A 24,713-nucleotide genomic window follows, 5' to 3' on the forward strand; every position below is an offset into this window, starting at 1 on the left:
GATTACATGTCTTTACTGGACTGTCTCATTGACGTTCAGCCAGCCTTGATAAGAAGAAATTAACTCTAAAATATCAAGGCACTCATTTCATAAAAATCTACATTGTGATAAAATGATAAAGGAAAGAAAAAGAGAGAAATGAAAACTTTACAAGAGCTGAAAAATATGTTCCCTTACTGCACCATTCACGTCACATACAGCAATACAAACACACGGACATACACACACACACACACATATACATACACACAGGTCTGGAAGAATGGTGTGTTGTCTAACTGGTCTTATCATTCCCTGCAACTCATCTAATGAGACTATGGACAGAATTGTGATTACCTTGGGCGTTACCTTGAGCTCAGGGCTCTTGTCTATACACTGGAGCATTCGTGTAGGGAATTGGGACCTTTCTCTGATGCAATGCGATTTAAAAACAATGTTTTAGAATATCATAAAACAACAACAACACAAACCCCCCACGAAACGAATATACTTGTACAGTGGATGGAGGTTTAACCCCCAGAAGGTCAATATTGGGACGTGTGTTTGAATCCAACAGCTTGTGACACCTCTATAGGACAATGGGGTGTTGCGTTGACGAATGCTGTCCTCCCACTGGCCGTCCTCTGTGTGCGGATCGAGGGATGGTCACTGATGGTCACTCTGATCTGATGCTTGGGGGAGCTCACACAGGGGATTAAAAAGAGCATGCCAGTCGCGCTCGAGTCATCCACACACAATAGTCTTCGCTATCTCAGTGATCATATGGAGAGTCCTGCCTCTACTAGCTAGCTGATAGTCTCACTTGGCTCCATACGCACCGTACTGCTGCTGACCCATCATGCCCATGCCCGCCGGCGCCATTCCCATCCCCATCCCAATCCCCATCTGCGGCTGTCCCATCATCATCGGCTGCTGCGGCCTCATTCCTGGTGCGGCGCCCATGCTGCCCTGCATGGCCCCGGTCGGCACTGCGGGCTGGCCCATGGGGGAACCCAAGTTCATCTGGGCCATACCACTCATCATGTTCCCCATCTGGGGGCCTGCCTGGCCCGACGGTGGAGACATCATGCCACTCACGCTGTAGTTTGGCTGTCCTCCGGGTGACATGACTCCTATAAAGATCACAAAGAGAGTGCAAGAGTCAGGGGTAGGTTCACAGTGATATGCACTGCTGGAAAATGTCAGAGAAGTGCTTTCTGCACTGACAACATATTCCATTGCCCAAGAATATTGTAAATGGTAGGGGTTCTGCTTCATTGACATTCACAATGTTCATATTGCACAACCGGTATCTTTTTCCTGCATACATGCTGTGATCACAAATCACTGTCATATGAAGTAAAATGGGCAAGTTTTCACAAATGGTAAGTCAACACTAATCATGAAAATATTCTGAGCAAAACAAATTACACCAGACTTCAGTCTAGACCTAAGAGAGAAACAGGAGATACCTTGGTCAATGCTAACATGGATTTAGTGACAATTATTTCATAGAAATCAAGACAAATCGAAGGGATCTTTAAATGAACATTTCCTATGTCATGTTATTCACTACAGATACAAAATTTACAAAACTTGTCATGTTCCAGACCACATTCTCCAGTAAGGCCCACTTTTATGCACGGCAGTATAACAAGGCAAGTGCCATAATGTGTCTCGCCCATTCGCGTACAAGAAATTGTACGCGAATGGGATATAACAGATAAAAAAGAGATAAAGTTCGTTGACCCCTGCCTGTGACCTTTGACCTTGTGGTGACCATCCACTCCCCAAGGGACATCTACCATCCAAGTTTGGTCACAAACTGACCTATGGATCAAAAGTTATGACCCATAATAGAAACGTGCCATAAAAACTTTAACATTGGCCTCTAAAAGTTCATTGACCCCTGCTTGTGACCTTTGACCTTGTGGTGATCATCCACTCCCCAAGGGACATCTACCATCCAAGTTTGGTCACAAACGGACCAATGGATCAAAAGTTATGACCCATAATCACAGGCGATCCCTTAGTCTCCCCTCATCTCCGGTGGGCTCGACAAAAATAACTCACATGTCCGAGCGTGTCAGTAGGAATTGCAAGTATGTATAAGGCAACTATGGAATTGTTTAACGTACAAGGTGCAAACAAGTGCATTTAGACTAGATTCCATAGTTACCATATGTACAATATTCCTACCAACGTACGAAGACATGTGCATTATCTGTTTTATAAAACAGTGGACAAAGTTTTGCCAAAAAAATTATGCGTCCATTAATTACCTAAGCATGGCAAATTTACTTGATGCTTGGATAGCCATGCACCCAGTAATTACTAGATGCATGGCTAGCCACCTCTTGTTAAGAGCACGAATGCTTGCGAAGTGCACAGACTCTTGCTACAAGTGAGTGATAGCATGTTTGCAGTGACTATCGTCAGTGATTGCAATAATTATCTGATATCAAACGTGCTGCCCGTAGAAACAAATGCACAGCTCTCCATCGCTGAGAATGCACAATTTTTCTCAACTCGTTCCATAAACAACTTCTCCTAAGAGAAGCACTTGGACACACAGCACAATCCAAACATCACACCAATCTCCATCTGACAAGCACCACCCTAATCCCCACCAACACTGGCACATCAACAAACTTTGTTTTGGGATTCCCATGGTGTGAACGTTACCTTGTTGCTGTAGCTGGTTCATGGATGGTTGAGACTGCTTCTTGTACCTATCTCCAGGACTCAGGGAATCCAAACTGATGTTCACTTTGCTGTCAGACCAGATTTTGGATTTCTACAAAGACGAAGAATGATGAAAGAATGTTGCAATTTTACCTCTTATCTTATTTCCAAAACCGCTCTCAGTGTAGATGTATCCTCTCCCATCCTCCCCCTTCCCTTTTCCTTCAAAAATAACATGTACACATAACACTGACATCAAATTATTGTACTTAACCTCTAGGAATCCACTTCACATCACATCCCACACAATTCTGAATATTCACATCAATCTGTTCATACCTAATCATACTTTTATCTAAATTACAGTTTAGTTTGTAACTTGCTTTCACAACAGACTTGATTATTCATGGAACAGATCTTACGTTGTCTCATTTAGGTGACTGTCACTTGAATAGACGGGCTCTCAACAGGACAAAGAAACCATAATAGGCCGATTTGCATTCACTGTTACAAGAAACTTCAGTTTTTCAAGTCTATGACATACCCACATGTGGGCACTACCCACAAATCTACAGGGCAATGTACTGATATCATCTCAAGACAACGCTCCTACCAAATCATGTCTAGCTTACCGATGGCGTTGTAGACCCTGCTGCTGATGCTGATGGCTGCGACTGTCCCATCAGGCCTTGTGGTTGTCCCATCATACCTTGCGGCTGCCCCATCATGCCTTGTGGTTGCCCCATCATACCCATGCCTTGGTTCATTTGAGTTGCCTGTGCAGAAATGAAGAAAGTGGGAATATTTAATCCTCAAGTAAATTCTGCTTCACGTGATATCCAGCCCCTCATTTGGAGAATTTCTGAAAATCAAAACTAATTAAAAACAATGAAGATGATGTAATTTAGTTGATAACCAATCGCTCAAAGGATATTCCCAAGAAACTGCTTTTGGTGCTACAGTCAAAATTTAAGCAACTCAAAAGATTATTTTCAGATTTTTTCAATCACTTTGCTGATCACTTCAAATTCTATCAATAGCTTTCTAGCCTACTGCATGCAAATCTCCACCTATTCATTGTTCATCCATTAGCAGGCAGGCAAGTGTCTGAACTAAGAACAAATGAGAAAGCTAATGACAAGCTCCTTACACAATTCCATATTATTGTTGTTGTTCTGCACTGAATTCAATGTGTTCAGCAATTCAAGTCAACTGTCAACTCCTACCACTCTTATAGCTATACATTTCAAGAAATTAATTTGGGAGCAGCAGTTATCTTTAATGTCAACCAAAATAAGAAAATGCTGGCTTATGTTATGAAAAGTGAATATCGTGTCCCCCCCCCCGGCAACAGCTCATCCTTTATGAAAGCTCTGCTGTGCATTTCATCACTGAAGATACAGTTCTTTGCTCATACCAATCCCTACAAAGACACCATGTCTGAAGGGCCCAAGTAGCATTGATTGTGATCCATCCATAATATAGATCATATTTTAAGATGAGGTAACATTACAATACAACCATAATTCACACTCATCACAACTTTGTATGCTATTTATTTAAAGTGATGCAATAACTGCAGGCATTAAACAAATTTTGTGCTACTATCACTTTTCATACTCTATGAATTATATTTCAAATGATACATCATAAGCATGCCTGAAGCAAGGATTGCATGTTACTGAATCTTTCCCAGGTCAACAATTCTGTTTTTCTTTTCATCAATTTTGCATCAAAAATAATTTACATCAAAGCTGGTCATTGTTTGTGAAGGAAACAATGCTGATATTCCTTTTGCTACAGCGAGTGTAATTCAAACTTTGATTATTCATGAATAGGGAAATGAAGATCAAAAATTTTTCTTACATGACATATATTACATATTTGGTTAGGCAATCAGACTTCTTCGACCACTCAACCACGATACAATACACATGAAAACATAAACAAGAAAGCTTACACAACAGCTATGGAATGCAAGAGAAAGGGAAACCACAATGTGACAACATGATACACATGACAAGCAAATAATTAGTAAATCTTATACATACATATATCCATAATATTTCATAGATTGGAGTTTAATCATCCATCAATGGATTACACATACCAGCACAGGTCCAACAGAGGGCTTTCATTAGGAGCGAGTTAAAAAAGAAGGAATAAGTGCAGAATAGTTAGAGAAAGATGGAAGATCCTGATATTATACAAATACAATGTGCAGAACAAACGAGATGACTTACAGATTTTATGAAATTTCATGAAACATTGTATCATGTGCATCTTGATTAACAGGACGATGAACTTCCAAGAGTCACAAATATTCAAATATTCTGCCTGTATGAAGAAACTCCTTATGAAATGGTGACCAGTTTTTGTTTTTGTTTTTGTTTTGTTTGTTTGTTTGGTGTTTTTTTTTGGGGGGGGGGTTCTTTTTTTAAAGAAGTCATGTCACTGAAAGCATTTAATTGTCAAAGATGAACATTCGCGTGTCTTCAAATTGTGGAACTACAGACAAGAAATGCTCCAAAAATAAAGCTTATGCATTGACATTTGGAATGTAACATGAAATTGTTCCAATACTGTTGATCAAAATGTCATCAAGCCATTCTTCAAAATCTATATCAACAATCTGATCACCAATATCTCTACATTGCCATACAATGGCAATCAGGGAGATAAGGATTGTTTACATTTTTTCTCCACCCCCCCCCCCAAAAAAAAAATCAAACACATGGCAGCTGATTTCACAGCTGCAAAGTTCATTGCACTGCAGTCGAAAAAAGAAAAGCAGAAAACATGGTAATGAAGGAAAATGTTTCTATAAACACAGACAACTAAGATAGTGATTGATTTCTATTTGTCTCTCTACTATAAAACAAAAGGCTATCAGAAGGCTACAGGTAGAATATCCTTGAGAATCTAACATGTTCAGTCTAGTCACACACACTTTTCATATTCCCGGTGATGGATACATTTCCAGAGCAAAGCGAGGCACATTTCACCATCACAGGTTCATGATTCATGCTGTATAACGCACAACAAAGTTTGAAAGAGTTTGATCAATCTGGGTTTGTTGTTTGTTTGCTTATCTTTCTGTTTTGTTTTTGTTGTTGTAGTTGTTTTTTAATGCTGCTGGGCATTTGGGGAATCTACTCTAGAATATTTATGTACACATACCATCATGACACCTTGCTGAACCACCATGGGCCCCACATGGCTTGCATCTCCCAGCATTGCGGGGGACTGAATGCAGAAATCAGCGGGCAGCAAAAGATTTTTTTTTTTTTTTTGGGGGGGGGGGTGGGAGAGAAAAGGTGTCTTGTCAATTTCATTCCAACTGACTCCATTGACTAGTACCATCCGACATCCGCCACCAAAATAGCTGAACAAGAAATGACCTTTGGGGTATCGCATTCTCACCATGCCAGCAATAATTCACCACCACATGGGAAGGGGATACAAGTTTGTAGTAATATGGGCACTTCTTAAAAGAAGTGGGACCGGCATCACAGAGCAAACTGCCATCACAATTGCCAAAAAAGAAAAGGAAAAGGAAGAATGATAGAAAGAAAAATGACCTTGAATCCCACATAGAGCAAAGAGGCCTCATTGCATTTCATACCAGGAAAGACTTGGATCTGTACTGATGCCAAGCCATAGCATCGTCATACCCATGCAACAGGTAGCCACAACAAAACAGGAGTGTTCCAATGAGAGTTTAGGTCCATAACTAAGTATGCAAATGAATGTGACTGATTGCTACGATAGAGATAAAGTGAACAAAAGGAAGAGCAAGACTGGATAAAAAAGTACAGAGCATCTTTAAGTATATGGCAAAGCATCATGCAGTATATTATCTGTTACTCTTAATGATAGACAGAATAAAAAAAAAAAGGGGGGGGAAACTAATTTTCTGCTATTAATAATGACAGACAGAATTTAAAAAAAAAAAGAAAATTAAAAAACTGTATAACTAAGGAATGCAGAATGAAGGGTGAGTGTGCAACAGAGGAATTCTAGGGCCAATTTACTGAGGTGGTTTAAATTTAGACCATGGTTTAAAGGGATCGTATAGTTTTGGTTGAGACCTAACCTCAAGTTTCTAACATTTTGGAGTGAGATTATGAGAAACCTCTTATGAAATATGAAAGAGCATGTAATTCCGAAAGGAATTCAAAGTTTATTTGATGAAAAACTGGTTTTGAAATGGCTCAGATACCCAAAACACAGCAATTCTAATAAGGTGTGGGACCCAACTTTTATTACGATGGCTTTGCTTTACTTTATTTTTTGATGTCTCAACCATTCCAACCGATTTTTATCAAATAAACTTTGAATTCCTCTTAGAAAGGTATGCTCTGTACTATTTTACAAATGGTTCCTTGATACCTCGCAAAAAGTTAAAAGCCCAATTCTCACCTCTACTAATACTGTACCATCCCTTTAAGCAAATTTCTGATGCACAAGTATGATTGACAGAATGCATGTACGCCAACACTCTCCAACATCCAGTAACAAATGCGCATTGATACCCACATGTCAAAGGTATGCCTACTTCGCGCTTATTTTAGACCATGGTCTAAATTTAAATCACCTTCATGAATATGGGCTTCAGTCAACATAAATCATGTATTGTCCATACTATCAGTAAATGCAATTTCTTTTCCATTTCTGCTACTTCTGTCAAATCACACAGCTGGTCTGACACACTACAGTATTTTGATGCATGTCAAGCAATGCAACGTATCAAGAGATTTTAAATGTGAGCATGCTTCACATCATTTTATTATACACTGTATCATATATGTTTTCTTTTTAGAATTGAACTGAATAAAAAGAAGGTACATGTGGAATTAACTCATTAGTTTTGGAAAGTAGAAATGCAACATGATGGAATTAAATAAAATTTATTGAATTTCAATTTATGCAATTTGTAATTATGGCTCATGGACGGTAGGTAGACATACTAGTACAGGGAAAGCATGGCGAGTCTTGAAACATGAAGGGGAAAGGGGGAGGGATAAATGACAAAACAAGAACTTGAAATACCCGTTATTCAAACGGGAAAGAGGGTGCAATGTACGCTTGGTGCAGAATGCAACACCAAGTTGATGAACATGATAGTAATGAATACTAGGCTGCATGAGTTCTTGATATAAGAATGATAACCCACAAACAAGTCCTGTATATATATGCTTAGTTGTATCAGGATAAATAGGATATGAGGCATGTCATAAACAACAGAATGTTGTTTATTTTACCCATGCCACCACTACTACAGCATACCTGCCACCATTTCAAGATGAAATATCTTACTTGTGGATTGCAAAAATCTTATTTTATATACAAACTGAAGTTAAAAATCTTACTTTTCGTCAAATCTTCAGAAAATACACATGAAAGGTATATCTAAATATTTTTTAAAAATCTGATTTCTCTGACAGAAAATCTGATTTTGCTATTTTTAACGTAAAAAATCTTACTGAATCTGATAAAATCTTACTAGTTGGCAAGTATGCTACAGTCAACACAACAGACAAATATCAGTACTGGTAATTATAGACTAGCAGCAGGCTACACAAGGCAATCCACACCTGGGAAGGCAAAAAGGAAGTACACTGCAGAAATTTATGCATGAATGCAAAAATCAACAATGTCAAATTCTATACCTAGTCATGCAAAGCCCAAAGAGCCCACTATTTTGTATTTCCAGATGGCCCCAGTGGATACACACTTGCATGGATTACTGAAAGGCTTTCAGATGTTATTCCTGCGTAGTATTGACATACTTTAAAAAAAAAAAAATGAGTAGTCCATCTTTAGTTAAAGGACAAGTTCACCTTCATAAACATAAGGATTGAGAGAATGCAGCAATATTAGTAGAACACATCAGTGAAAGTTTGAGGAAAATTGGACAATCGATGCAAAAGTTATGAATTTTTAAAATTTTTGTGTTGGAACTGCTGGATGAGGAGACTACTAAGGCTCGTGATGTCATATGAGTACAACAGTATAAAGAAAATGTAAAGAAAATTCAACATATTTTCACTTTTTTCGCATAATAAAAGAGCACTTGACTTGCCTCTTTCTAAAGGCCATGGGAATAATATTACCCATAACATATGTCAGTAATGAGTCAAGGGAATGTGTACTTTTTTCAAAAGATGAAATTTTGTGAAATTCTCTTTATATTTTTTTTATATTGTTGTACGCATGTGACATCATACACTGCAGTAGTCTTCTCATCCAGCGGTGACTGCACAAAAACTTCAAAAATTCATAACTTTTGAACGGATTGTACGATTTTCCTCAAACTTTCAATGATGTGTTCTACTAATATTGCTACATTCTCTCAATCCTTATGTTAATGAAGGTGAACCTGTCCTTTAACTAAAGATGGACTACTCATTTTTTTTTTTAAAGTATGTCAATACTATGCAGGAATAACATGCGCATGTACAGTATGTAATATGTTCTTGTAAAAGTGCAAGTTTGACAAATGTAACATACATCTATCTCATTAGGATATTAAATGACTTTAATCACAAGTCACAGGGGGTCAATTACAGGTTACTGAATGCTTGCCCTTCAACATATTTTTAGAGCATTATGTATAAACCAGGGAAAAAAAAAAAACACCAACAGTGATCCAGGAGTGGCAATATTGGTCTACGGATTCAACAAATGTCCTCTAGACATTACAGTGTATACCACCCCCAAAACAGACATTTCAAGATACCAAACCATTGTTGAGTGAAGTATGTCTACAGAGGTGTGCCAAGGGGACAACGGTTGTTAGTTGACACCGATATATATGAGGGTGGTGACTTAATAATTAAATGCAAAAATTATAATACAAAATAAAGGACAGGACCACAATTTTTTTCCTTGTAGATAATTTTTTACGGAAATACCAGGTGTATTATTCATGTAAGTACATTGATTAAGAGATGCTATTAATAACCACACCACATGATTGATAAATATAAATGTATACAATTTCCACAATTTAATGCCATAATTTCGAACAGATATATCAGAGGTATATAGAGAAGGCAAGTGGCAGGCACAGAGATTTCCCAAAGCCAGGTACGAGTCCATTCCAAATGTAATCTCAAGTCTTACCACTGCATAATACATGTACTGAGTTTGTTGCTCAGCTGGCAAGCCACTCATGTAAGATTGCTGGGGATCTTGCTGAAGCGGTGGCTGAATTACCTGTTGTGGTATTTGTGGCTGGTCTAACTCAAGTGACTGGCAAACAAACACAAAAGCAACATGAAGGGAAGGGGCAGAAATGATGAAAAAGAATATCAGACAAACCACAAACAAACAAGAAGTGCATGTACTGGGTACTTGCTCTAAACGATATACATATATATGGGACTAAGGCTGTATGAGGAAATGGGCTGCCACATATCAACACACTACAAAGTTTTTCAGGTTTCCTGTACTGTCACTATCACAGAATTGAAGGGAAAAAAAAAAAACCAACAACAACAAACAATCCAGCTGAACATAAAATAACAATTGGTGTTCTTCATCACAGCAGGAAAAGGATGAGAAGCACAGGGACTCGTAAATCATATATTTTGGTTGGGACAGCGCAACAGACATCCTAATCAATCACCCTGCAGTACAGGGTGTTTCAAAATGATTGAAACCAAGCTGCAGCAAAACTTGTAAATGGCACTCACAGAGTGAAAACAAAAACAAAATTCTGCTCTGCTCTGTGATCTTCCAGATGAGGACTTCATAGAATAATAGATACATTGAATATTTCCCACCATGGGTCTTTAAAATTTGATTAATAACATTCCACTGCTAATTTTATTTCAGTACATTTTTGCAATTACTTGACTAATTTTCTCAACAGTTTTTTTTTCTTTGTCACTGTAATGCAGTGATGGACTGAAGGTCCATCACTGCCATCAAGGTCATATTGTCATGTCATTTCTTGTAAAAGTGCTCTCTCCGCTTTGTTTATTCCACAATCCCTTTCACTCATCATCCTGGTTCCTGAATATTTCCTAAAATAAGACCACTGAACTCATCCATTTTCCATAGAGTCAAAATTTCATATATGTATTTTTCTTCAGGAAAGTGCGATGATGTTCATCACTCTGCAAAACTGCACAATCTCTGTCCTTCACTGCAAACAGCAGGCTCACAACACTTCATATGAATGCTTGTAGTAGAGCACTGGTCAAGTGTGACAAAGTTTGGAGATATTGATATCACACGAAAATAATTCCATTAAGTTTTGAACAATTCCTCAAATAAACATGAATTTTCATTTAGCATACATTCTAATGGTAGTTATGTCAGTAGTGCATGGTGTCCACAATAACAACAAATACACATGGTTTTGAAATCTTGTTTCTTTAGCCAAGAAGTTTGTTTCTCTTCTCAAGGTACATTTCGTCATACAAGTATGCACCCTGTAATCAATTTTCTAGAAATCTCTATTGTTTAATTCTGAAGATAATTCCGGAGTCTGTCATATCACCGAGACACGTTTAATTTCACTCTTTCACATCTTTTAAGTAATGACACTCAACATGTCAAGTCACCAGGGTACAAATGTACCTGTACAGTAGGACCACTTCTCCTTACTTTACTTCAACTCATTAGTTAGCACCCACAAAATGGAACATGCCATGTTGGACATAAACTTAGGTTCATGACATTCACAGAAAAGACAATTCATGTTTGACATCATTGCTCAAAAACCTGGTTTCTATCAAATCAAACCATCCTGCATGCAGATATATACAGAACAAGGGGGAACAAAATGTCTGTTGCCCTGCCCTGCCATACTGCCTGCTCCCACAATAGTCACAACGCCAAACAAAACCATGCAACTTCTCCATGCTTGCTTGTATACTTCGGCACGTAGCCTTTTGAATTCCATCCAAATAATAAAGATAAGGTACACTAGAGAAGGTCAACACGAGAGGTTACAAAGATCAGTTTACTTTGAGGATAGGCACATAGCTGATAACACTCAAAGCATAGCTTACTTTGTACAAAACTGAATAAATTGCATCTCATCCCCTTGGCTTGGCTTGACACATGACCAAATGTACTGGCCTACAGTGGTATGCTTGTGTCAACTTTAATTAAACTCTGTCTAAAGGATGACTCAAGAGTATCGAAGGCAGCTTGCAAACTTCCACTACATAAAACTTCCGTCTTTCTTCCTAGTCTACTGAAATTAGATAATCTTAATCAAGTCATTCCAAGAAAGACAAGTCATTTAAAAAGATCAGATTTGTAAGAAGAAAAACCCTACAAAACAAGATTTACATCAGCTTTGAGATTAAAGAGGAACACTATAATAATGAACATACAGAAATTTCAAATATTGGTAACCCCTATTACAATATATATTCTCAATGTGACACAACACAGCTTTTTTCAACCAAGGCCCGGGTAGAACCAGAGGCAAACGATTGAAAAAAGAAGATTCCTTGGTTTAACTCACATATTTCCTACTAATCAATGAGATTTTGTGATGCACAGAGACTTAGTTGGATTAATCAAATATCTACAAGTATTTTTGTTTGCCTGGCAGCAATATAATGTGAATATTTTGTTTGGGTTTTTTTTTTCACACTGTACTATAAATACCATCCCCTAGTTTCAAAGTTTGGTCGACATCAAGAGTACAAGGGCAATTTATACAGTTTTGTTATTGCATTGCGCCTACAAAATGAGAACCTTACTCATCACATACCATCTGGTTGGAGTATGGACGGAATGTAAGACAAAGCTGCATACCATTACGAAGCATGTATTAAAAATGAAGTGTGTAAAGAGCAGAGATGAAAACAAATGCTTACATCTCAAAGAAGTGCTGTAAAGCAACATTGACATCTTAAATCTTGACATGAAATAGATCAAAACTCTGAATTTAATGCCACCCATTACAAAAGAGAACGCAGATTTTCACTACTGAGATCAAGGAATGAAGATAGTTAAGAACTTATAGAATTTACAAATTATGTTTTATTTCCGTGACTACAAATTATTATTTTTGTACTGAGGAAACTTAATGTATCATTCTACACCAGTGTTGCGGTGAAATAATAAATGTGCCAGGACTTCCTTCTTTAGACAGAAATTAACAGGGAATTTTAAAGGGACTGTACAGTACTGGTTGAGGTGGGGATTCATGTTTTGAACATTCCTAAGTGAGATAAAGAGAAACCTCTTATGAAATATGAAAGAGCATGCAATTCTAAGAAGGATTCAACGTTTATTTGATGAAAATCGGCTTTCAAATGGCTGAGATATCAAAAAAAAGTGATAATAATAAAAGGCGAAAGGCCACGCTTTTATTAGGATCTCTTTGTTTCACCTTGTTTTTGGATATCTCAGCCATTTCAAAACCAATTTTCATCAAATAAACTTTTGATACTCCTTAGAATTGCAAGCTCTTTGACATCTCATAGAGTGGTTTCTGAATATCTCGCAAAAAGTTAAAAGCTAAATCCTCACCTCGACCAGAACTGTACACACCCTTTAAAGGGAACACAAACCCAAAGAGCAATGTGGATTGAGTAAAAGCAGTAACATTAGTAGAACACATCAGTGAAAGTTTGAGGAAAATCGGACAATCGATGCAAAAGTTATGAATTTTTAAAGTTTTGGTGTTGGAACCGCTGGATGAGGAGACTACTAGAGGTTATGACGTATGAGAGGACCACAATATAAAGAAAATATAAAAGGAATTCCACAAAAATTCACTTTTCTAGCAAAATGAAAGAGTTCTTGACTAACCGCTTTCAGAAAGCAGGGGGAATAAGTGCTACCCCTAACATATGTCAGTATCAAGCTGATGGAATGTGTAATTTTCATGAAAAATGAATCTTTATTGAATTCCCTTTTCATTTTCTTTATATTGTAGTCCACTCATACGTCATAACCTCTAGTAGTCTCCTTACCCAGCAGTTGCAACACCAAAACTTTAAAAATTCATAACTTTTGCATCGATTGCCGATTTTCCTCAAACTTTCACTGATGTGTTTTACTAATATTACTGCTTTCACTCAATCCACATTGCTCTTTGGGTTTACTTTCCCTTTAAGGACAAAAACAAAAACTTTTCACAGTACTTTTATGTGCCTTCCCATGTATCACATCACAGCAAACTTCATCAATCCGGAACTGACTTTTTTTTTTCCTTTTTCTCTTTTTTTTTTTTTCAATTATGGTCAGTGTTTGCTTCCAACAACCAGGAAAAGATTACACAAATATTTCTTTTTGATAGACAATTTGATATGAAACTCTTTCAAACTGGAATTAAGAAATTTTGCAGAAGCATTCCAGAAAATTAAGTGTTTGGAGAATATCAGACAAATACTTATGTCTAATCATAACAGCAGTAAAAAAGAAAAAAAAAAAAAAAGACCCTCCCCCCCCAAAAAAAAACAAAAAAACAAACAACTGACTTATAAAGACAACGCTTACTTGCTTTACTGAACTTAATTTAGTTTTTTGTCCTTTCTAACTAGAGATACACCTGAGCACCCAAGGTGCAGATTGAATAAAGCCTCCTGACAGAACCACAGTGACAATGTGTAAACAAGTTATATGCATGGCCTGTGTTCATAATAGCCCCATCTCTTCCCATGTGGGCTAATAATAGATGGGAGTCACAGAGTTCAAGGTGATTACATGTACGCAGCTCACTGTTGTGGCCTGCTTGACAAGAGCTCCTATGTGTTACAAATGTACTTAGTTTTGCTACATTGAAGCTACTGGGTTCAGAGAAGTTCACTGGGTCTACACAAATAATAGCATCAATCTGAGGAAGAGAATTCAGAGCATTATTTCAGACAAGAAAGAGTTTTCACATCAACATTACAATGATTACTCTACTGTTATACATAGAGCAAAGAGAGATCAAGCGGTGTTTGTGCCACAACATGAAACGGTACATAATTGGTACATGTGGAAGGAAGTACAGGTAAAAAAAAAAAAAAAAAAAAAAGTGAAAAGGAAGTACAGGTCAAAAGATGAAAAGGAAATGAGCTGAGGGTGGCTAACCTGTTGGGGCTGTAGCATGCCCATGCTGCTCATCTGTGGCTGCATGGTGGGCTGCGGTTGTATGATGGGTTGCGGCTGCATGAGCCCCTGGCCGCTGGTGGGCTGGAGGGGCGCGTCCATGCTCAGCAGCTGCAGGTTGCTTTGTAACGTCGTGCTGCTCTGCATTTGCTGTGTCTGCGACACCGATACACTCTTGAATTCGCCGAATGATTTGTCTGCGCTGTTGGTCAGGGAAAGGGCGTACAAAACTTTTGGCTACTGGTATAGACTCTTATGCTTTCTGATTCTGGATAGTAATGACGGACATTTTCAAGGTGTACCTGCTTCTCAGTTGTACCTTGAGTTTGTTTGGAATATATATATATATATCATGGGACCTATACAATTACATACACATCAAAACCAGAGAATTACTACTATTGAGTCATTTCAAATGAACATTATATCATTAAATAGACTACAAATTAACCTACAGTCCACATATCTTTACAATGCAATATCCTCAAAACAATATATCCCTGAATCCTTCATTACAAACCAGACCATGTTTTCTTTTATGTCATTTTGATCTTCTCAACACTTTCACGGAAAATTATTACACTTATTCCCACCTAAATTGCACACCATGCTAATGCATAATCCCACAAATAGTTTAAATATAATTAAGTGAAATGGACGCATGCTTCATCATAGAAATATGTTATAATGGTTACCTAGAGCCTGGTGCAGGGGTACTCTGGAAACTTGAGAAATCTGCAAAGTCGCTGTTTGGAGAGGTAGTAGACTGTGACGCGAGGACATTCCCTGAACTCGTGTCTGCCCTTGGATTGAAGTCGCCAAAACTGTCGTTGGCCGCAGCAGACGAGAAGTCTGCAAACAGGTCTACAGACTGTGATGGTGGCGCTGCTGTATTTGTGATTGGTGCCACTGATGCCGCAATGCCAGAATCGAAAAGTTCTGACACTAAATCATTGGAATTCTGTTCAGCAAACACGAGTAAGAAGGGAAATTAGCACCACGTTTATGCATTATTAGGAGCATTCTGTTGCCTTATATCAAACATTAAGTTTCTGAAGTATATGAAGTACTTATCAAAAGAGAAACATTTGCCCTTATTATTCATCAATTTCCTTTTGTTCTCTGGGCATTTCATTAATTAAAAGCAGCTCTTCGTCTGTGCACAATATTAGAATACCTCCTACATGATGAGTATCCTTGAAGCATGCATCATTAAAGTCAAAGAGTCTATGTGAACATCACCAAAGGTAAACTGAAACTATCAAGTACTGGTATATCAACATCAATATCAGATGCCACCATGATTTTTACTGCATCTTTAAGCAGATGACATCACAAACAGCAAGACTTCTATATCAGCTTGGTTGCATACTTGTGATACAGGAGCCGAGTCTTCCTTGGCTTCGGCTGCGTACACTGCTGCTGCTCCCAAATCTACTCGCTTGCCCGACCGCTTCTTTGTGGTTTTCGTTCTCCTCTCTGTCGTCGTTGTCGAGGTTATCCGCTCCTCCTTTTCCTCTTCGTCTCGGAACTCAAATCTGGAATTCTTGTTTTGTGATGATGGTTTGACATCTTCATCTGATTCATCATCTCTGGAAGAAAAAAACAACAACAACAACATGCAATCAACAACAAAAAGACAAAAATCTGAATGTGATTTGGCATGTTGTAACCTAGGGTATCGTCACAATGCAGGATATGGCTATCTTGTCCTGGGTAACACATAGTTCTCAAAAGGGCTCAAAATTTATCATCCACCATTTGGAGTTTACTTTTATTAAAGGGTTTACTAAGAAACTTGTCTGGCTCAACAGCCCCCTGAAAAATTTGCGAGGATCAATGAACTGTTTTGGAGTATTTTGAGATCAAAAGAGTTCAAAATGATTTAGATTGTAGTGCACAATTTTATTTCTGAAAAGCCCTCCCCATTCAGTAGAGGGAACCTAGAATGTGACATGATAATCGACCATGCCCGAGCAATTGCATTTCCCAACAAGCTGCATGTGATTAACTCTAGCGCGAAAGATCAATGAATACTGTCATGGCCTGATTTGTTGACTATTGATAATAAAACACGTATGTAAAAATGTAGCAAACACAATAAGATATGTTCTCACACTGCAATACAGTTGGCGTACCATTTTGGCTAATATTTTGCATTTTCATCGTTACCCAAATAAAACTGTGTTATCACAGCATTATATGTGTCCTTTTAGAGCAAAAACCGACAATTTCTGAAAATGTATGGAAACTATGTTTTGCCTTAAAGATGTACAGTTACATATTGCTATCATGGCGGCCAAATTTTAGCGATGGACACATGCCTCTATATCATTCCACAGTCTTCTCATATTTGAGCAGTAAATATGTTTGTCAATCTTTTCAAACAGTAAGGTGCAAAGTCTACTTCTGTGGTAACCAAATCTGCGTACATTCCCTTCTTATCATCAGAAGAGGTCACCAACAAGCAAGCTTTATCTAGAATAATTCATAACACTATAAACTATTCGAACAGGTATATTGCACATTATCATTACATCAACAACACTCTACAATATTAAAGTATCGGTAGACTGGTTGTGGGAGAAATTTGAGTTTTATGACCACCAGTCTTTCAACCTTCAGTGTGCGACATTTACTTCCAGTCTAATTCCCTTAGAATTACAAAGTGGCATCAGAAGTGGAAATATTTCCTAAAATCAAGTCGAGGACACAGACATTCAGTCAATCACAACTGCTAAATGTAACCTGTCTGTGTAAAATATCCATTCATATGCAGCACAATCCTACAGTCTTTTGATACATTTCATTACTTGTCAAAACATGAACAATGATAAAGACCTCTTTTTTTCTCAAGAAGAAAAAAAAAAAGGTAGGAAGTTCTCCTTGTAATTATGTTACCTACAATCTTAAATAACTCCATGAAGTAATCAGTATGATCACACAAAAAAAACACTCATCTCATTTGCGTAGATCCAAACAGTTCATTGAACTTACACATACTCAGCTGGCGACTCATCTGATTCATCACCCTTCCGACTAGTCTTGTCACCAGCAGATTTCCGATTCCACTCTTCATCTAGTTCATTGTCATTGTCCCTGTTACGCAGCCAGCTGGACTTTGGTTGTCGGTCGTATCTGTCACCTGCAAATGATCCAGGACATAAGGTACTCAAAATGTTGACAATGACCAAACAAAAAAGGGAGGGGGGGGGGGGGCAAGTCTCTCTCATATGAACAGAACCTTTTATCAGGAGAGAGGAATCTCCTTTTTACCTCAAGCACTGTGTTCACTTTGTCTGAATTGGAGATGGTAAATAACTATGACACAACTGTATTACATCCACTTTCAACAGCTCTCACCCTGCTGCAGATCTATGAAAACTAAATGCAATACACGTGTAACAGGTTACAACATATCTTCGTGAGACCATGTGAAACTTGTTGATATTCCATAATTCATCCTGGATCTGACTCTACAAAACCTTTAATTGCTTCATGTTGAAGCCAATTTGGACCACGTGTAGACTTTGACTTTAAAAATTGTGACAGAAATTTCTCACTACCTTGCAAACACAAGCAGCTTTTGATGCTAAAATGAAATGGAGAACACGTACCCCCATCACCTTATAAGGATGAAAAACTTGCCTTTCAAATGGACAAATTTATTGTCAAAGTCCTATAAAAGTGAGGTTACATAAAGGACAGAGAGAGTAAGAAAAGGTATGTTTACTTACTGTATCCCCCGCCTTCTGCAGAGCCCTCATAGCCAGTATACTTGTCCTTGGCTTTCCTGGCCTGTTTCCTCTTGGCACGGAGGGCCTCGTCATCCTGAATGAGCTTGATGATATCCTTGACCTTTTGCCTCACTGTGGAAGATGCAGTGAAAGCAGTGAGTTTGGTCCTTGAAATACACACACATAGACATACAAAAATACATCTGCAACAAAATGAATAAGACTTACTAAAAACAAAAACAAAAAAAAGAGGGGGGGGGGAGGGCTTTGATGGCTCTACAATGTACATTCCAAGCAAGATGCGATTCCCACGAAAGTGATTATTACAGGTATTAGCACAACACCAAATAGCTGAAGGCTGCAGAACGACTGCCAGTTTGTACACACACTTCTCAGTACGAAGTAAACAGTACAATTCAAGATGTTTGTATGTACTTGCTGGAAAACAAACAAACAAACAAACAAACACACACACATACATACAAAACAACATCTCCTCTTCTCTAGCAATCCTTGGCATCATTTAATCAGACAATTCCAGACAATATTTTCACTAAGCATATGGCTGGTTCAATCAGTGCACATGAAGTTCTGAGGTATGCATAACATTAAGAATGACTCTCAGTATCACAGCGTATTTGCCCCTCTCTTCATTTCTGGAAACATGCCACACACACAAAATGCCAGCCATGGACATATGCAGCAGGGTGCTAATTCACTCTTTCGTGGCGCACATGATTAGACACCTCGGTCTCCATGTCATTACCATTCAGGCCTTGGTCCCTGTTGAACTCATCTAGAAAGGAGTATGACTCCAGTCCTTTCAGATCATAGAGATGCTCTCTAGCACTTGTGACCACTCTCTCTGAACCATTCAGGATGAGGTACTGAAGGAGCAGTAATGACTGCAGGGGAAAAGATTCAAGATGTGAAACAGTCTATGGTTTAATGTGGCACTGTTCCGCAGGTAAGGAGCAACATTACTACAACGATCCACTTGCTAGGTAAAAACATAATTAGATTCCCCCAATATCCTCCTACAGGGATAACAAACTTGTAAATTGCAATGCAGTATTCCAGGGCTGAAAGGGTGCATTTTTGCATCATATTTTACCTTTTCTGCAATACACACATGAAGTTACACAATTTGTGGAAAACAGCATTTTCCATGAAACCTGCAGTATTTTGACAAAAGACAGTACAAAATACTGCCAAAAAAGAAACAGCTGTCAATATCCTCCTAGTAAAAGTTTACCTGCTTTGAATAGCAGATAGAAATTGTATACTAACATTTTGCTCAATATAAAAAAAAAAAAAAAAAAAAAAAAAACAACGATTACTTCACAGATCAGATTTTCATGACATAATATTACAATGTCATAGATAATAAGTACACAAGTGCTTGGTAAAACAGACAAGCATACAAAACTAGTCATAAACTAACCATAGAAATCAAGACAGGGTCAAGCAAAACATCCATGGCAACATATTAGAGTGTAGGTTGCAAAGCATGCCTATAGATCTACTACTCTCACCTTTGAGTGAATCAAATTTGTACATTAAACAAAAAAATTGATGTACACCTAAAATTGGAAGAATGGCCTTTGGGCTATCATGTTGTCATTTTGCTGTTCTTTTTACATCTCTCAGATAAACATATAGCATAATTTCAATGCATTGGTAAGCACAAGTTTTAAATTCAGTGAATAACTGTCTAGTCAAGAGAAAGGTCAAGGACAAAGCAGGGCAGAATTCTGAGTACTATGAGAGGACAACACCCACTTTATAGACTCTTCTCCAGCTTTTCTTGTTATCATACAGCATTCTCTTCCACAGCATTCCCACCACTTCTGGAAAGTGTTCGTAGGTGAAAGTCTCCCTGGCAATCTCTGACATCAGCGTGCCATGTGGTCCCCATGCCTCTTCATTTGTGGCTTCTCGTACCTTGGCCTCCACTTCACTGTAGTTCATTACCACATTTGTCCTACAACAGAAAGAAGAATTATATTATATTGGATGGCTATGAATGGGATACCAGGGAATATTGCACGAGTTAGGGCCAATATTGCACGAATCGAAGATGAGTGCAATATTGGCCCTAACGAGTGCAATATTTCATGATATTGTACAGCTGCCTACACTGGATACAATTTGACAACTATCAGTCAAATACAGACTGAATGAAGCACCATGGGGAAAAAAAACCCCACTGAAATCTCATGCTAGATTCTCTTTACATGATACTGATGTCAGCAGGTGTTGATTGAGACTTTCTGATTGACAAAGCATTATAATGTACCTGATGATCCTCTTTTTTAATCCCTCACTACATGGAAGAGATAAGCCAGAATATTCAATGTCCCAAGCACCACTACTCACGCACATGTAAAACAATTCACCTACATTGTACACGAACATGTATAATTTCATTTCATAGAAAATGTATAGACACATAAAACAAGCACCACTTGTCATTGGTCTCAATTCATGCATTCTGCTCACACTGCAAAATTTGTCATATTTAATTTCTCAAGGGAAAATGCACCACCTAAGTTGTGAGGTAGAATATACACGGCTGTGAACAGGTATGCAAAATGTTTTCATAACAGACCCATTCTTGCCATACTGTAAAATTAATAAAGAAACTGGGACATGCAATTGTCTTCATTATTAACTCTTGCCATTTGGTAATCACAATTTGTCAAAATCATGACATCAATGATCATTACATTTATTTTAGAAGCACTCTGATGGCGGCATCAGAGTGCAATCAAAAGTATTTTTTTTTTTTAAATCAAAAAAAAAATATGTCCTTTCGTCAAAGTGAATATGTGTGGCTGAGAAGATGAACAAATGTGTTTGAATTTGGTACTATGTTTGAAACACATACACTACGTGTAGAGCATGCTCACGTGACAGGTCGGGCACCATCTATTTTTTAATAGGGGGAAGGCGATATTTTGAAGGTAAATTTGTTAAATCATTGCTAATTTTGAACTTTGGCATTTACAGGCATACAGCATTGGGTCGTACCATTTAATGATGGGCGTGTTTTAAAAAATGAGAGAAAATAAGGGTGGCTGCTCAACAGTGACAAAATGACTATCCGATGTCGACCCTATGAGAGTACTGGTTAATGGCAAATTGCATGTGTTGTGTGTGCATGGGTGCTGGATTGAGAACCTGAGGGCACGCATGCACAGCCAGCGACTTAACACTAGTAGTAGCACTCTTGTCAGGTTGCCAGATAAAAAATACCAAAAAATTGTTTTCATCACAAACTGCATGGAAGAGAGAGGTGAGAATTTTAATTTTCACATGACGAGATCATCAAAGGATGAAATATCAGTTTTACCTGTTATCTTTAATAATCTTTATAAAAAGTGGCGACTTCATGGTAATTGACGTAACGTGAATCTACACTGTAGTAATAGTATCAATCATGACACCATGACCATTATGTGTTTAAATTAAATTTACTATAGAATACTAAAGGTAGCTTGCATCCTTTTACAGTACAAATCAACACAGCTCAGGCGAGCACTATCACTTTAATGACTAACTGGGTTAGGACCTTGGATGGGCCTATTATACACAACCCAGTCGCTGTATAAATAGCGACAGAGCTGTACCGGCACGACACACAACACAAAGAGAGCTCGGCGATCGCTTTATGATTGCTTTGAGTTTTGATACTTGACATCATTTTTTTGTCACTTCAAACTCATTAAATGTAATCTTCATTAATGACACTATATAGCTATGTTATCGATATTGACATACACATTTCACAACTTACCGAAAATGAAGATTACATGCAGAATGTGCGAACGGTACATCTGATAATCAGGAGTTCACGCGATAAGACCATGCGTGCTGCTACCAAAGAGCGCATGCACGCAGTAGATATAGATCGCTGCACTTCCAGCCAGTGCCGTATGCCAATTACAATATGTGTATACGGCACTGCTTCCAGCCACGCATGCGCACGCATAATTTGCATTTGCCGAGTGGTGGTCAGCGCGCCATTTTGAATTCTGCAATGATGAACCCCTACGGTCGGGGATTGCGCTAAAAAGAGCCATTTTTTTGTTCAATGGACTTATCACGAGGGCTCTCTATGGACTTATGTAACTTCTGTAATATAAGCATGCACTTTACGTGAGTAACGTACAAATGTCTATAAGTAATGTAGAAATTGTTACAAGTTTTGTAGTTGTGTTATAGTTCCCCACTTTGATGGCGAGGCCCGGTCTGTCTGACACTGTGCAAAGCACAGCGTCTTGTCGGGCTAGGACGGGCCTAACGTTCAACAAATCGTTGTCTACGAGTCAATGACAATTCACAGTTTTGAAGGATATGAATTAGTCGTCACTTGCATGTATAAATTCCTATTAATCCTATGCACTACCGGGTTGGCGAACCAACAATAGGCAGTATATTAGTTTGCCGTCCATAGCACGCCACGTATTACTAGCAGATGTGTTGATAAACACACTTCAATGTAGGATGCATTGTGCATCATCGCGTTTGAAAAACTTTTGTTAATCTGCCACCTGAAATCCATTCAAAATCAAAAACATTCTCGCATTACAAACGGTTTTGTCACCTACAGTATAATACATCTATCTAGGCCTATGGTAAAATACATTGGGATTACAATTATTTGTGTTTTTTTTATGGAGGAAAAAGGTGAACTAGGATTGTCTTTTGTCAGAGAGGGCGATGAAAATCCCCAGCTGATCTAGCTCCAATCAACGGCGCGCACGAGCTACATGCGATGGGAATGTCTGACGACTAAGGGCAAAGGCTTAAGTAGTGGTGGCGACTCAATGGTATTATTAATCAACATTAGAGTGAATATTTGTGCTGAGCTAAGTAAGTATTAGCTGTGCATGTGGATATGGCCCAACTGATCATGATTGAGATGACAATGATAGTGTGTACTGTAGTGTATTGTATGGTAGCCCTACTACATATCGACCACCCTTTTTGAAACCGACCACATATACATTGGCGCACAGAACGGTTTACGCACTTCACTGCGCGCAGAGCACATAAAAATGGATTGGCTTTAAACCCCTTTGACCGTTGATGAGGATGGTGTGGGAAAACGCAAAAATTCACTGTTCATTAATGGTTTTAATCAAGGACAAAATTTCGAATGCATATTTTCACCGAATCGTAATGTAATGACATGTCTATGGAAGTTTCTAAAAAGCTTCGTACAACACGGTGTTCAATACAACTCGATTTGCGTGCATTGTCAATGCAAAAACAGCGGTCAATCTCAATAAGGAGCTTTACCGCGGGGAGCTGAAACGAGGCCATGCAGATTGCAAGTTCGACGGCGATATTTTTGAACTGAAACTTCGAATCGAAAAGGGAACAACAGCATTTGATAGTGCTGGATTTTCTCAATCACGTAGGTCAAGTTTTTTACGTGAATTTCAGTGTTAAATATTCATAGCAAATAAACATTAGGCGGTCGATGAGTAGTAGGTCCAACCATACATGTATTTGATATTGCTGTGCCTGTGATGTGGCAAGGTGGAGTGCCTACCCTAGAACTGTCAATGAATGTTCACGTACAATAATGGGCGACGTTCCTACTCCTAGTAAATATCCACGGAGATGGTCACAGGCACTTGTAGAACAGTGGAAGGATAGCTAATCAAACTGTCAGTCTCTAAATACTACGAGATGCGGCTCTACAAGTAACACTACAGTAGTACCACATGCTACATAGCGTTATTAGGTAGGAGTTCCACTGAAAGAAGGGTTTGGTTTCTGTCTCGCTGACGTACAACTTCTAAGTAGGCCTATTGCTAGCAACGAACGGGAACCAACCAACAGAGAGGAGAAACACCGACCACCGGCGTATGGATAGCATATTGTTTCACTTACACTTTATCCGTCAGTTCACGGATTTTCCACATAGCCGACTGCATGATGACAGGGTAGGTAGTATCTTTCAGGAAAGCTTAAAATAAAGTGGAAATAATGACTCTTCTTGCGGATGAAGTACGATTTCCAAAACAGGAATTTCAAAGTGGGCGTACACACAGAGATCAACAGCCGACTGTACTATTTAAAGCTAGCGATGCGCGATCGAGCTGGCCGGCTGCCTGTGTGCCTGCGCCTAGCAATATAGCTAGCTAGCGCCTGTTTTTCCCATAGAGAGCTAGCTAGCTCCGTAGTACGCGTTTACTGCACTGTCCGTACGCTGCGGATCCG

The 24,713-nt window shown here is 38.5% G+C and overlaps 1 protein-coding gene across 1 annotated transcript; it reads right to left on the minus strand.

Moving 5' to 3' along the window:
- Positions 1-325: 325 nt before the first annotated feature.
- LOC140241790 (clathrin interactor 1-like) lies at positions 326-24,540 on the minus strand. Its single transcript, XM_072321541.1, has 12 exons — positions 24,384-24,540; positions 20,259-20,460; positions 19,243-19,381; positions 18,477-18,608; positions 17,737-17,884; positions 16,112-16,331; positions 15,435-15,700; positions 14,722-14,941; positions 9,793-9,921; positions 3,297-3,440; positions 2,665-2,776; positions 326-1,112 (listed from the first exon to the last, which is right to left on the minus strand). Exons 1-12 carry the CDS (start codon positions 24,425-24,427, stop codon positions 799-801), a joined length of 2,070 nt encoding a protein of 689 aa, XP_072177642.1. The 5' UTR covers positions 24,428-24,540; the 3' UTR covers positions 326-798.
- Between the last annotated feature and the right edge of the window lie 173 nt (positions 24,541-24,713).

The sequence above is a fragment of the Diadema setosum genome, chromosome 18 (genome assembly GCF_964275005.1).
Source record: "Diadema setosum chromosome 18, eeDiaSeto1, whole genome shotgun sequence".
Classification (NCBI taxonomy): domain Eukaryota; kingdom Metazoa; phylum Echinodermata; class Echinoidea; order Diadematoida; family Diadematidae; genus Diadema; species Diadema setosum.

Coding starts and splice junctions, on each gene's coding strand:
- LOC140241790 (XM_072321541.1), bottom strand. CDS start 24,427: ATGCAGTCGGCTATGTGGAAAATCCGTGAACTGACGGATAAAGT. Junction 20,461..24,383: donor CGTGAACTGACGGATAAAGT/GTAAGTGAAACA, acceptor TTTCTGTTGTAG/GACAAATGTGGTAATGAACT. Junction 2,777..3,296: donor CAGGGTCTACAACGCCATCG/GTAAGCTAGACA, acceptor TCGTCTTTGTAG/AAATCCAAAATCTGGTCTGA.